We start from the raw sequence: 15,435 nt of genomic DNA on the forward strand, positions 1-15,435 counted from the left end.
CGCACAATGCCCGGAGCACTATTTTTATCTTATTTATTTATTGATTTTTGTATACCAGCGTTCATGTACACACGTGACATCGGTTAACAATTAGTCACAAATGAGCAATTAAGAACATTTTCCTAGCGTGTAGCAGATGGACTTAAAACAGGTGGGTATAGCGTGCTCGTGCTAGCAGTTGGAGATGGATCTGACGTCAGCACGGGTACATATACCCCCGCAGGAAGTGCAGCAATTCAGTAATTTCCGTCTCCAAAGCAGTTTGGAGCTACCTCACGCTCGCTGAGCGTGTTTCCAAATTCTAACGACTAAATTCATAGAAGATACCTACCTGAAGACGAGCCCTGCACTCCTGCGGTGATACCATTCGTCCCTCCCCCAGTTGAGTTTCCCGAGGTGATTTCCGTGGTCCCTCGGAGGTAAGTGCCTCGGTCCAGTGGCCGAATCGCGGCAGGGACCTAGCCCCCGAGTGAGAAGGGCTCGGGCGCGGCTTGGCCCCCCGAGCGAGATGAGTTCGGGCGCGGCCTGGAGGCAGCCTCTGTCCCGGCATGGACTTGGCCCCCGAGCGAGACGAGTTCGGGCGCGGCCTAGAGGCAGCAGGTGCACTTCCTCGAGCACGGCGGTGACAGTAATCACCCTCTCCCCCCACAGCCGGGAAGCGCCGAAGACAAGGTAAGGCGTATATCTTTACTTAAAAAGTGGGTCTCCGAGGAACCGAGGAGTAGCAGAGTCTGCCTATGTGGCAATCCGCCACGGGAGTCGCCATTTGCCTGCCTGGTTCGTCACCGCGCGATAGGTGCCTGTTGCTAGGCGTGCGTTCATAGGCGCACGCTGATAAGCGTCCGTTCTTAGACGCCCATGGAGCGTAAGAGAGCCCATGCGTCAGCGGAGCCAGCACCTGCAGCATCAAGCATAAGCCTCTGCTCGGCATGCAACCTCAGAACCACACAGAGCGAGGAAGCAGACTCCCTATGTGCCCAATGTGAAGAGGCCCTGGGAGTTCCAGGCCAGGACCGGTCGCAGCCCAGCGTACTTGCCAGTTCCTCAGGGAACACCCCGGACCTAGCAGGCAGCGGTGAGCAGCCGGGGAACCCGAGAGACCTGGTACCCCTCAGACCAGATCCTGCTTCGCTCTCCTGGGTGGAATTATTCAAGGGGATTCATGCCTTTGTCACAATGCAGGCTGCTCCCCGAACGGGTCCCTACGTACCGGATGACCCGGCCCCGGACCTTCAAGGCCTAGGCATGGCCACTCGCCACCCGGAACCCCCACTTATGGGGATTCAGATTGCCCTGAGGAAGACGACGAGTCCCCCGAGGAGGGAGAACTTCCCTCGGGGATTGAACCATATCGGACCATGAGGCGCTTCTTTCTGAAAGGGGATCTCCCAGGCCTGATCTCTCAATGCCTGTCGGAGCTGGCTATCCCGGGCCATGACATCCCAGGGGAACCTAGAATGAACCCCTTGTTAGAGGGCCTGCGTCAAACGTCTCACCATTTTCCCCTCCTACAAGCAGCTCAGCAGCTAATCGATCTGGAATGGAATATGCCGGAGGCCTCATTCAAAGGGGGTCGGGCCTTAGACCCGGCAACCAAGGAGAAGCTGGCGTGCCCCCAGGTAGACGCCATAGTTAGCGCAATTGTGAAGCGCACCACCATTCCGGTGGAGGGGGGACGGCCCTCAGGGATACACATGACCGACGCATGGACACCATTCTGAAGCAAGCCTTTGAGGTGGCAGCCATGTCCCTGCGAATTGCGACCTGCTGCACCTTGGTGACACGTTACTGTTTATCACAGGCTAGGAACACCACCCCGGGAGAAGAAATGGAATCAGCTGTCTCGTTCCTCACTGATGCAGCCTCCGACTTAGTCCGTACGGCAGCCAAAGGAATGTCATCCTCAGTGGCGGCCAGGAGACAGCTCTGGTTACATAATTGGTCGGCCGACTCCTCCTCCAAGACATGCCTCACGAGAATGTCCTTTGAGGGATCCCTCCTGTTCGGCAGCGACCTTGAGAAACTGGCCAATAAATGGGGTGCCTCTCCATTACCCCGTCTACCAGAAGACTGGTCAAGGACTGAACCAGCGCCCCTTTCCTAGACCATCCAGAGGTAGAACCTCTCAGCACTTCAACCCTTACAGGACTCGCTACCAAGCACCTCGTTCGCAGGCCAGGAACCAGTCCTTTTGGCCTAAGCACAACAAGAGGGGAACCGGCTCGGGTTCGGGTCCCGGCCGTACCCCACAATGACAATCAGCCGACCTATCCGGGGGTAGCAGCCATAGGGGGCAGGCTATCCCTCTTCTACTGCAGGTGGGTCGAGATTACCTCGGATCAGTGGGTCCTCGCCATCATCCGAGAAGGGTATTACCTGGATTTTCTTCGATTCCCGCCGGACAGGTTTGTGGAATCTCCTTGTTCGCCCATCAAGAGGACGGCCCTAGAAGTTACTTTGCGGAGGCTCCTGTCCCTAAAGGCCATAATCCCAGTGCCTGCAAGGGAGATGAATTCTGGGCATTATTCCATTTATTTCATCGTGCCCAAGAAGGAGGGCACTTTCCAGCCCGTCCTGGACTTCAAGTCAGTCAGCCGATACCTACAGGTCCCCAGCTTTCGCATGGAAACTCTGCGGTCTGTCAAAAATTCAGTACAGCCAGGGTGAGTTTCTCACATCCCTAGATCTGTCGGAAGCCTACTTGCATATCCCAATCCATCGGGATCATCAGCGCTATTTATGCTTCAAGGTCCTGGACCAACACTTCCAGTTCCAAGCTTTACCCTTCGGGTTAGCCACCGCGCCGAGGACCTTTACCAAGGTCATAGTAGTAGCAGCATCCCTCAGGAAAGAGGGAATCCTCGTCCATCCCTACCTGGACGATTGGCTGATCAGGGCGAAGTCACCGGAGGAGAGCCACCAGGCAACCAACAGAGTTATAGCTCTTCTGGAAAGCCTAGGATGGGTAATAAACCTGAACAAAAGTTCCCTACAGCCTTCTCAGTCGCTGGAATACCTAGGAGTCCGATTCGACACCCAGGAAGACAAGGTCAGTCTGACCTTCAAGAGGAGATCAAAACTTCAGAATCGTCTGCTGGCCCTGCTGAGCGCCACCCGGCCCACAGTGTGGGATTATCTACAGGTCCTCGGCCTTATGGCATCCACTCTGGAGGTGATACCATGGGCGCAGGCTCATATGAGACCATTACAACGCGCCCTCCTATCTCGGTGGAGCCCACGATCACAGAACTACACCGTACACCTACCTCTACCAGCCAGTGTGCAACCACCAGCTACGGTGGTGGTTGCAGCCCGGCCACATGAGCCGGGGGTCAAGAATGTCCTCCCCAACCTGGACCCTGCTCACGCAGATGCCAGCCTGAACGGATGGGGAGCACACTGCGAAGAACTCACCGCCCAAGGGTGGTGGAACAGAGAAGAGTCGGGGTGGAACATCAACCGACTAGAGGCACGGGCAGTCAGGCTAGCATGCCTGCGATTTGCCCACAGACTTTGACACAGAGCGGTCAGAGTGATGTCGGACAACGCCACCACAGTGGCATACATCAACTGACAGGGCAGAACCAGAAGCCGACAGGTGTCCCTAGAGAGAGCCCCCCTGATGACTTGGGCGGAAGCAAATCTTCAGGACATCTCCGCCGTCCACATCGCTGGGAAGGACAACACCACGGCAGACTTCCTCAGCAGAGAAAGCCTAAACCCGGGGGAATGGCAGCTGTCGCCCACAGCTTTCCAGATGATTGTGGATCAGTGGGGGACGCCGGGCATGGACCTAACTAGCGGACAGGTCCAACGCTCAAGTACCCAGATATTTCAGCCGCAGGCTGGATCCACTATCCCAGGGGATCAATGCCCCGGTACAGCCATGGCCTCAGGGGATCCTGCTATATGCCTTTCCTCCATGGCCCCTGTTGGGCGCCATTATACACAAGATTCAGCGGCACAGAGGCCTAGTTCTTCTAGTGGCCCCGGACTGGCCAAGAAGACCCTGGTACGCAGACATGAGCAGACTACTGGCAGGGACTCCATTTCCCCTACCTCTACACAGGGACCTGCTGCGGCAAGGTCCCATCCTCCACGAGGATCCAGCTCAATTCTCTCTTACGGTCTGGCCATTGAGAGGGCTAGACTGAAGAAAAGAGGATATTCAGGGCTGGTAATAGATACACTCCTCCGAGCACGCAAGTTCTCCACATCACTAACATATATAAGGATCTGGAGAGTATTTGAAGCCTGGTGCGACACTCACAGCACCAATCCACATGCCGCTAAGATCCCTATCATTTTGGATTTCCTGCAGGATGGACTTCAGAAGGTGCTGTCCCTCAATTCCATCAAGTTTCAAGTGGCAGCGCTATCCTGCTACGGTCCCCGGAGTGACGGCAACAGCATCGCCACACACCCAGACGTTTCACGTTTCCTGAAAGGAATCAAACACATTCGCCCGCCACTGAAGTGGCCAGTACCCCTGTGGAACCTCAACCTAGTTTTGGAATTTCTAGCGGGACACGCCTTCAGAATACTTCGAGGCCTGTCCCTCCGTTTGTTAATCTTGAAGATGGTGTTCCTGCTGGCTGTATGCTCAGCACGCCGCATCTCAGAGCTACAAGCACTGTCCTGCCGTGATCCGTTTCTCAGAATCACTCCAGAGGCTATCCATCTTCGCACGGTTCCTTCCTTCTTACCCAGAGTAGTCTCTCACTTCCACCTCAACCAAACCATATCCTTGCCTATCACGGAAGGTTTGAAGAAGTCGGAAGAAGGTCGAATACTACGCCATCTCGACATCTGCAGGCTACTGTCCAGATACTTGGAAATGTCAGAAGCAGTACGAAAGACGGACCACCTGTTCGTCCTTCACAGCGGGAAGAAGCAAGGGGAAACGGCCTCACGGGCAACTATCGCCCGCTGGATCAAAGAAGTTATCAAGGCGGCATACGTAGAAGCGGGGAAACCACCACCCCTACGGGTCAAGGCTCACTCTACCAGAGCGCAAGCGGCCTCTTGGGCAGAAACTAGGATGCTGTCTGCAGAGATATGCAGAGCAGCGACGTGGTCCTCCCTCCATACCTTCTCCAGATTCTACCGTCTGGATGTTCAGGCCAGGGAGGACACAGCATTTGCGAGGGCAATCCTACACGGACCTCGGGCAGCCTCCCACCCAGTCCGGGAGTAGCTTTTGTACATCCCACTTGTTTTGAGTCCATCTGCTACATGCTAGGAAATGTAGAGATTACTTACCTGATAATCTCCGTTTCCTTAGTGTATGCAGATGGACTCAGCATCCCGCCCGGCTGCCGGCATACATGGGGATTCACCGACTCACGGTAAGCCATGTTTTCTTATAATAGGGCATCCACCCTGCCGGGTGTCGACGCCTTCCGGTTGAGAACACTGGCGGTCTCCAGCTACTATCAATCGGTCAGGGTAATCCTGTTCATTTAATCGATCGGCCAGTTACACATATATCCATAAAGCTTTTGCAAGGAAGATTACTGAATTGCTGCACTTCCTGCGGGGGTATATGTACCCGTGCTGACATCAGATCCGTCTCCATCTGCTAGCACGAGCACGCTATACCCACTTGTTTTGAGTCCATCTGCATACACTAAGGAAAACGAGATTATCAGGTAAGTAATCTCTACATTGTGTTTCCAAATATAAAAAATTAAATACATAAAATCTTAAGCTAAAAAGGTAAAAATAATCAGTAAAATAAAATTACTATAAGCAGAAGCGTTTTAAAGAAAGTCTATCTGTAATTAAGAAAAAGCTTGCTGAAACAGCCAGGTTTTGACTCTTTTTAAAAGTCTTAATGTTTCTTTCTAGCCTAAGATCTTGTGGCAGAGAGTTCCACAGTTTGGGGCCCAGCATGGATAAAGCTCTTTCCCTGACAGTATTCAAATGTGCGGATTTTGGAGATGGAATAGATTGAATCCCTGTGCCTATTGATCTGGTAGTTCTTAACGGAGTATGGCAATGTAGGGCTGCGGACAACCATTCGACTTTATCATTATATAGAGTCTTGTGAATTAGAGGGTTTTGTATTGAATCCGGGAAGTGATCGGCAACCAGTGGAGTTTTTCAATATTGGGGTAATATGATCGGACTTTCTGGTATTAGTCAAGATTCTAGCAGCAGAGTTCTGTAAAAGCTGAAGTGGTCTAGTGGTAGAAGCAGGTAGTCCAAGCAGTAAAACATTACAATAATCCATTTTGGAGAAAATAAGTGTTTTGGTTACGTGGTGTTTGGGTGGATTCTTGGGTACTGTGGCAGATGACCACGCCCACGGGGAGGGGCCCCGTGGGGAGCCATAGTACTGGGCTAGACTCAGGATGCACAAACACAGAATTAGTTCTTTTATTGTACATCTTGATGTACACCACCAGAGGTGGCAGTAGTGAGGTAGTCTTGATGTAGCAGTCTCGGGACCCTCGGCAGAGGGGACACGTCTCAACCCGTTGGTATAGGGGAATTCCGGTATAGGTTTCCCAGCAAGGCAGTGCTGTGGATGAGACAGACTGAGTTAGATTATTCACTAGATGGTAGCTGTAGGTATGCGATTCCACCAGGCTGAAGTAGATGGTATTGGCACCGAGGCAGAGCAGGCCCTCAAGGAGCGAGTACCTGATCCCTGTAAGGCACCTGAAATAAAGCAGAGGGACCCCCGAGGAGCGGGTACCCAATTTAGTCAATACCCCAAAGGGCAGAGAGAGAACTTCCAGTGGCAGCACAGAAGCATCAGAGTAGCTTAGACAGGACAAATCAGATTCTTTGCTAACTCAGAGAGCTAGCAATTGAATACAGGCTATATACCCGGATGGCGTGATATCACTTGAGGGGGACGCCCCGAGGTTCGCATCAATGCTGGAATAAAGACATGGGTGGCGCGCCTGCACCCTAGTAGGCCCTTGGGAGAAGCATGGCGGGAGGCAGCACCATAGCCGTTCCGGGGACGCCGGAGAGGGCGGCTTGCAGATGCGGCGATAGCCATTTTCCCAAGGTAAGCAGGAGGAGCTGTGAACAAGGTGAGGCAAACAGGGCGAAGCTGTCTAGGACCAACGGATGCAACAATAAGTGCTTGTAAAACTGTTCTAAAATCATTTGTATGCAAAAGGGGTCTTAGTCTCTTTAAAATATTTAGTTTAAAATATCTGTCCTTTATTATGCTTGTTTATCCATCTTTTTAAGTTTATTTCACTGTCTAGAAGAATCCCCAGGTCTCTAACCTCAAATGTGATGGGGTAATTTTTGAAGGCATCTAATATTTGTCTCTTTTTGGCTATTTAGTTTGGGGCAGAGAGAGAGCATTCAGTTTTCTTGGAGTTAAGTGAGGCTCATTTGTGTTAAAACTTTGATTGCAGAGATATAGACATCCCACAGTTTAAGAGTGGGATGTCTATATCTAAGTTTAGATTCCATGAGGGGCAGAGACTGCGAGTCGGTGGGCACAAGTGTTTGACTCCTCTGAGAAAGCGCACCACATCTGGATGAGTCGCCAGGGAAAAACCATAGATAGGGTCCTTCAAACATCCCAAAGCCGAAAACTGAGCCTTCAGGGAATTGTAAAACACCCTTTGTCGAGACCATCCTGCAGAAAAGAAAGGACCAGAGTCACCGAAGTTCGTCGAGGTGTCAACCTCATGGGGTGCATCCATGACTAGAAGACCTTCCAGACATGAGTGACGTCGATGACTTCCGAGCCCGCAGCAGGATAGATATAACCGCCTCCGGGTAGCCTTTCTTCCTCAAATGTCTCCTCTCAAAAGCCAGGCCGCAAGACAAAAGCGATCCACCTGATTGAAAAATATAGGGCCCTGGCGCAGAAGATTAGGAAAATGGCCCAGCGGCAGGGGCCCGTCCAGTGCCAGATTCGCAGAGGACCTAGGCATAATGGGGCATGTCAGCGATTATTGTGCAGGAGCTCTGACTGCGTTGGTTTTTGTGCAGTGAAGTGGGTTTTATGCCACAAGTTCACATCACACCCCTGCCTTCAGCAGGGATTATTGCTGTGCAACAGTTTGTCACTCCATCTATCCTATGGGTTTCTTTCAGGTGTGGAACCCAACTCTTTTCCCTCCTAGAACCTATTGTGGGTCCAGCTTCCTCAAAAAAAAAAAAAAAAAAGTGGTGCTTTTAGCACAATCTGCTTTCTACCTTTTTCTTGTTTTTGGTGGCATATAGTTTGGGGATTCACTCATGTGTGAGGACTGCCATCCTGGTTTTGCTTGGAGACAACGGTTACTTACTTTTAACAGGTATTTGCTGATAGACAACAGGATGTCAGTCCTCAAGATTCCGAGGGAGGAAGAATAGCCTAGTGGTTAGAGCAGTGGACTATGAACCAGGAGACCAGGGTTCAAGTCCCGCTGTCGCTCCTTGTGACCTTGGGCAAGTACCTACAGTACCTGAATATAAACCGGTGTGATATCTCAATTGAGATCGAATGTCGGTATATAAAATAATAAATAAATAAGATTCCTTCCCTCCTCCCCTGGGAGCTGGTTACTCTGTCTTAGCTGTATGATAGTCTGAGGGGCTCTGCATGGGAGGCAGGAAGGTGACTACAGCTTTACATGCTCAGTAGAGCATGCTGAAAACTCTAGAATCATTGAGATCTAAGTTCTGTACCAGATCCTTCGGATGACATCACCCATGTGTGATGACTGACATCCTGCTGTCCATCAACATTTTCCTGCTTCCACACTTAGGATGTGAAATTTGGATGAAGAGCACAATTAGAAAAAAGGTGGCAGCTGGAAAATTCAGGTCCTTGCAAAAAAAAAATACTGCTGCTTGTGCTCTGCAGAGTAGCTAGAACTGATACCCCTGGAGGTCTACGGAAAGGGATTGTGAAAAGGAGGAGGCATATGCCATTTTTCCTCATCCATACCCTTCCTCTTCTCTTCCCTTCTGTAATATCATCTTTCTTACCACTTGCCAGACTTTGCTGCACTAGTTATTGTCTTCTCTTAATGTCCTGCTTCCCACCTCTTTTCCGATTTTTGCCTACTAATGGGAACAACCCCAGCAGATGTAGCAGGTGAATACCCTTTCTCATGCTCTTGCTGCAAGAACACTATCCCATTGTTGACCACTAACCTAAAGCCTCTGCTCATGAGATTCCACTGAAGGTTCCAGAGGAGAGTGCCCTTCTACTCTGCAGCATATAACCCAGGTGGCAATCATGGCATTAGGGAAACCTTCAGTTAAACGATGGGTGATGGGTGATGAAAATTGGTGGGGGGAGTGAAATAAACGTTTGAATCCTCTGAAACATTTGCTTTCCTTTGGCAATGTTGGATAACTTTTGTTTGTTCACCATCTTGGTGGTTTTAGTTGAGCAGAAAAACAGTTACCGGAGCGAAGAGGTTATTCCAAATAGGTGGGAACCACCACCATGTGATGAAGACTGGGATAAAGGTAAGGAGATAAATGAAGAGTTTTGATTAAAAGGGTGTAGTGGGTAGGCTGAATGGTTATGTCATAGAACACAACACACCTATAAGTATAGTTTTACTTATAATTCTGAGAATAAGCAATGAAAGCATAAAATATTAGATTTTGTATTAAGAATATATACAAAGATTCTTCCCCCTCTCAGTTTCCAGTGTGAGTCGTATATATCTTGGAAGATCATAAACACAGTGCTGGAGATTAGTAATAGGTCCACTTGGAATGTCCGACAAGCTTTTCCTCTGAGCTAACCAGTCTGTCGATGTTGGTCTTTTAAGCTAACTTTTCTTGACCTATGTGCCAGTTTCTTCTTTAGGCTACTCCCATATGTTCTTGACATCTGCTGAGGCCTCTACTGTCTGGCTAATCATATTCCCTGAACGTACCGGATCAGTCCAGACTCCTGGGTTTTGTCTCCGCACCCGCAGATGGAGACAGAGCTAAACTTGTCAGGCTCCGTATATATACCAGGGTGCCACCCACAGCCTGTCAATATAACTCTGTCTCCAGCAGATGGCCGGGTGCTTAACCCACAGTCTCGACTGATTCAAATTTGGAGTTAGTGTAAGGGGAGTAAGGGTGTTAGATAGGATTTGTCTTCCCTTTCTCCCTTTTTTGGTTAGTTATATTCAAAAAAAAAAAAGTAAGTTTCTTCCTTTAACAGGTAGGACAGTGGATCGGGTCTGAGCCTCCCAGGGGGTTGCTAGGCCCCGAGGGGGCCATCCCCCCTGGTTTTTAGGCTGCTGTGGCCTAGGGTCGAGGACCCTGTGGTGAGAACCGGCCCAGCCGGGGTGATACCGGGGAGCCCGGCTCACTCACCCCAACCAGGCCGCTTCAGCACTCGCCGGGGGACAGCGTCTTTGTAAAAAAAAAAAAAAAAAGGGGGTAAGTGTTTGTTTTTCTTTGCGTCTCGCTGAGGCGATCCGGCGACGTTTGTTTTTGTTTTGCTCCTCCATTCCCTTTCCCTCCGGGGGTTAATTTTTTAGTTTTCTTGGCTGAAGCTGGCAGCGCGGTCCGCGCCGCAATGCCACGTGGCGTGGCCTGCGGGTCGGCATGCACGCAGCTGTCCAGGGATGGGCTGTGCTCAGCCTGCATCCTTGGTGACGAGGGGACTTCGGGGCTCGTGCAGGGGTGGTGGTCAGGCGGAGTGTCCTGACAGTCGCGGTCGGTGCTCTCCCCGCGCATCTGCCCAAAAGGCTCCAGGCAAGCGCGGCAAAAGCCGCCATTTTGCCGCCGATTCACCCGGCAGCCCTGATCTCTTCTCCGATCGCTTCCCCGCCATTGGTGGGGGGGGGGGGGGGGGGGCAGGAACTCGCCGCCCTCCCTTTCTCCACAGAGGCCAGTCCCAGGCCTGGCCTCCCTCGCAGGCCCCTCGGGGGACAGAGCAGGGGATGTCACAGGAACCGATTCGGACGGCTCCTGCTCCTCCTTCTCCTCAGAGTTCATTTTAGCCATGCATAGGGCTTTTAAGGCCCGCAAACGTCCCGCAACGGGGCCAGGTAGACCCGAGGGGTCGCACCCGGCAGATCCGGGGCACCCCCATCGGGGAGCCACGGCAGGACCGCCGAGGGCAAAGAGGTCCCTGAGGGCCCTTCCCCCAAGGAGGATTTGGATTCTTCAGATGGCCAGTCGGACCCTGAGTAGTAGAGGGAGACGGGGCCACGTTGCCAGGGACCAAGAGGCAGGGTCAGACCTCGAAGGGCGATGATCCCAGGGTCATCTGTCTTTTTAGGAGAGACGAGCTGGGACCCCTTATTCCCGTAATCCTGGAGGAGTTAGGGATCACCACCCCTCCAGAGGAGTCTAGGCTCAGTACCATGGATACGGAATTGGGCAGCGGATGCTCCTTCGAAGACACGCCTCACCAGAATGCCCTTTAGGGGTTCTTTTCTGTTCGGCAGCGACCTTGATAAACTGGTCAGCACATGGGGTGCCTCTCCTATACCTCGACTGCCGGAAGACAGGTTCAATAGGAACCAGCGCGCCTTTCCTAGGCCTTCCAGTGGCAGAAGCTCCTAATGCTTCATTCCCTATAGGGGTCGCTATCAGGCACCCCGACCTCAGGCCAGGAACCAGTCCTTTCGGCCCAAGCAGCAGAAGAGGGGAGCCGGCTCGGGTTCAGGCCCCGGCCGCGCCTCCCAATGAGATTCAGCCGATCCATCTGGGGGATGGGGCCATAGGGGGCAGGTTAACCCTCTTCTACCCCAGATGGGTGGAGATTACGTCGGACCAGTGGGTCCTCGCCATCATCCGAGAGGGTTACTTTCTGGACTTCCATCATCTACCTCTGGACAGGTTTGTGGAATCTTCGTGTCCGATCCACAAGAAGGCAGCATTGGAAGCTACCTTGGCGAGGCTCCTGTCCTTGAAAGCCATAATCCCGGTGCCTGCATGGGAAATGAATTCTGGGCATTATTCCATTTATTTCATGGTACCCAAGAAAGAGGGCACTTTCCGGCCCGTATTGGACCTCAAGTCAGTCAATCGATACTTACGGGTCCTGAGGTTTCGCATGGAAACTCTGCGCTCAGTCAAGAACGCTGTACAGCCAGGAGAATTCCTCACGGCCTTGGATTTATCAGAAGCCTACCTGCGTATCCCGATTCACCCGGACCATCAGCGCTACCTACGCTTCAAGGGGCTGGGACGCCACTTCCAGTTCCGGGCGTTGCCCTTCGGGCTGGCCACGTCGCCGCGGACCTTCACCAAGGTGATCGTAGTGGTAGCAGCGGCGCTCAGACGGGAAGGAATCCTTGTCCATCCCTACCTAGATGATTGGCTGATCAGGGCGAAATCACGAGAGGAGAGCCATCTGGCAACCAACAGAGTGATCGCCCTTCTGGAAAGCCTGGGATGGGTAGTCAACCTAAACAAGAGTTGCCTACAGCCTTCCCAATCTCTGGAATATCTGGGAGTCCAGTTCGACACACAGGCAGACACAGTCAGTCTCACCACCAAGAGAAGATTAAAACTTCAGACGTGTCTTCGGTCCTTGATGGGAGCCAGTCGGCCCACGGCTTGGGATTACCTGCAGGTTCTCGGTTTCATGGCATCCACCCTGGAAGTGGTACCCTGGGCAAGGGCCCATATGAGACCTCTACAACGCTCCCTGCTCTCTCGATGGAGCCCCCGCTTCCGGCATTACTCCATGCATCTACCTCTACCAGCCAGAGTGCGGGCTCAGCTACGGTGGTGGTTGCAGTCCAACCACACGAGCAGGGGGTCAAGGATGTCCTCCCCCCACGTGGACTCTGCTCACCACAGATGCCAGGCTGAGCGGATGGGGAGCACACTGCAAAGAACTCACCGCACAAGGGCGGTGGAGCAGGGAAGAGTCGGGGTGGAACATCAACCGACTAGAGGCACGGGCAGTCCGGTTAGCCTGCCTGCGATTTGCTCACAGACTGAGGAACAGAGCAGTCAGAGTGATGTCAGACAACGCCACCACGGTGGCATACATCAACCGACAGGGCGGAACCAGAAGCCAACAGGTGTCCCTCGAGATAGCCCCGCTGATGGCTTGGGCAGAGGCGAATCTTCAGGACATCTCCGCCGTCCACATTGCCGGAAGGGACAACACCACAGCAGACTTCCTCAGCAGAAAAAGTCTAAATCCGGGGGAATGGCAGCTGTCTCCCACAGCCTTCCAGATGATTGTGGATCACTGGGGGATTCCGGACATGGACCTACTAGTGGACAGGTCCAATGCTCAAGTACCCAGATACTTCAGCCGCAAGCGAGATCCGTTCTCTCAAGGGATCGATGCCCTGGTTCAGCCATGGCCTCCAGGGGCCCTGCTATACGCCTTTCCTCCATGGCCCCTGCTGGGCACCCTTATCCACAAGATTCAGAAGTACCGGGGCCTAGTTCTTCTAGTGGCACCAGACTGGCCAAGAAGACCCTGGTAACGCGGACACGAGAAGACTACTGGCAGGGGAGCCCCTTCCCCTGCCTCCACTCAGGGACCTGCTACGTCAAGGTCCCATCCTTCACAAGGATCCGGCTCAATTCTCTCTTACGGTCTGGCCATTGAGAGGGCTAGACAGAAGAAAAGAGGTTACTCGGAGCCAGTGATAGATACACTCCGATCTCGCAAGTTTTCCACATCCCTCACCTACGTAAGGATCTGGAGAGTGTTTGAAGCCTGGTGCGACACTCATGGCACCAATCCACATGCGACTACTATCCCTATTGTTTTGGATTTCCTGCAGGATGGATTTCAGAAGGGTCATTCCCTCAGCTCCATCAAGGTTCAGGTGGCTGCGCTGTCTTGCTATGGTCCCAGGAGGGGATGGCAAGACCATTGCCACGCATCCAGATGTTTCTCGCTTCCTGAAAGGAGTCAAGCACATTCGTCCACCACTGAAGTGGCCAGTGCCTTTGTGGAACCTCAACATAGTTTTGGATTTCCTCACGGGATCCACCTTCAGACCCCTTCGGGGCCTGTCTCTCCGTTCTCTCACTTTGAAGATGGTGTTCTTGCTGGCTATATGTTCAGCACGCCGCATCTCAGAGCTACAAGCACTGTCCTGCCATGATCAGTTTCTCAGAATCACTACTGAGGCTATCCATCTTCGCATGGTTCCGTCCGTCCTTGCCTAAGGTAGTCTCACAATTTCACCTTAACCAGACCATATCCTTGCCAACTACGGCAGGCCTGAAGAAATCAGAAGAAGGGCGTTTGCTGCGCCATCTCGACATTGGCAGATTGCTGCCCAGATATCTGGAAATGACGGGAACAGTATGAAAGACTGACCATCTGTTCGTCCTTCACAGCGGGAAGAAACAAGGTGAAGCGGCCTCTCCGCCCACCATCGCCCGCTGGATTAAAGAAGTCATCAGAGCGGCCTACGTAGAGGCCGGGAAGTCACCGCCTCTACAAGTCAAAGCCCATTCTACAAGAGCCCAAGCAGCACCTTGGGCAGAATCTAGGATGCTGTCGCCTGCAGAAATATGTAAAGCGGTGACATGGTCCTCCCTCCATACCTTCTCCAGGTTTTACCGTCTGAATGTCTAGGCCAGGGAGGATACAGCATTTGCGAGGGCAGTCTTACACGGTCCTCAGGCAGCCTCCCGCCCAGTCCGGGAGTAAAGCTTTTGTACATCCCACTTGTTCTGAGTCCATCTGGCTACACGACAGGAAATGTGGAGATTACTTACCTGATAATCTCGTTTTCCTTAGTGTAGACAGATGGACTCAGCATCCCGCCCAGCTTCCTGTAGTCATTGGTTTCACCGATTCAAGGTAAGCCTTATCACTTCTTACATGAGTGCGTCCACTCTGCCAGGTGTCGACGCCTTCCGGTTGGGAATGCTGGCGGTCTCCAGCTACTATCAATCGGTCAAGGGAATCCTGTTTTCACTATTTTTCTTTGATCGTCAGTACACATATATCCATAACAGCTTTTGCAAGGAAGATTACTGAAGAGCTTCACTTCCTGTGGGGGTATATGTACCCGTGCTGACGTCAGATCCGTCTCCAACTGCTAGCACGAGCACACCCACTTGTTCTGAGTCCATCTGTCTACACTAAGGAAAACGAGATTATCAGGTAAGTAATCTCCACAATACCTTTCCCAATACTCTAAACACAGACCATGATTCTTGGCCATTGAAGAAAAAAGCCAGGTCTTGACCTTCTTACAACACGCAAGATAATCTCATTCCAGCCTAATGTTGACTGACAGCAAATTCCATAAAGTTGGTGCAGCCGTGGAAAAAGCCTTGCCCATATCTGAATCTTTTTTCTAAAAGTTAATAAAGCCCCCTGACTCAGTCACAACTGATGTTGATGTACCAATTTAATTTAAAAATTCTAAATTCTTCTGCACTCAGCTTTGTGTTCTCATGAAATATTAAATTTTAGATTCTGGAAATGCTACTTGTAGATAATTCTCAGTACTTATAGGACTTTCATAAATATGGACTGTGTGCTCATATCAACTTCATTTTGCACAC

General features: G+C 51.9%; 1 protein-coding gene across 5 annotated transcripts in view; it reads left to right on the plus strand.

Moving 5' to 3' along the window:
* The window catches only part of LOC115087676 (gametocyte-specific factor 1-like), a 160,248-nt gene that overhangs the window by 93,891 nt on the left and 50,922 nt on the right, over positions 1-15,435 (plus strand). For all 5 annotated transcript variants that reach the window (XM_029595135.1, XM_029595139.1, XM_029595138.1 and 2 more), the window contains one exon: positions 9,361-9,444. In XM_029595135.1, coding sequence (XP_029450995.1) covers positions 9,361-9,444 — 84 coding nt within the window. The remainder of the gene's footprint in view (positions 1-9,360; positions 9,445-15,435) is intronic.

The sequence above is a fragment of the Rhinatrema bivittatum genome, chromosome 3 (assembly GCF_901001135.1).
Source record: "Rhinatrema bivittatum chromosome 3, aRhiBiv1.1, whole genome shotgun sequence".
NCBI lineage: Eukaryota > Metazoa > Chordata > Amphibia > Gymnophiona > Rhinatrematidae > Rhinatrema > Rhinatrema bivittatum.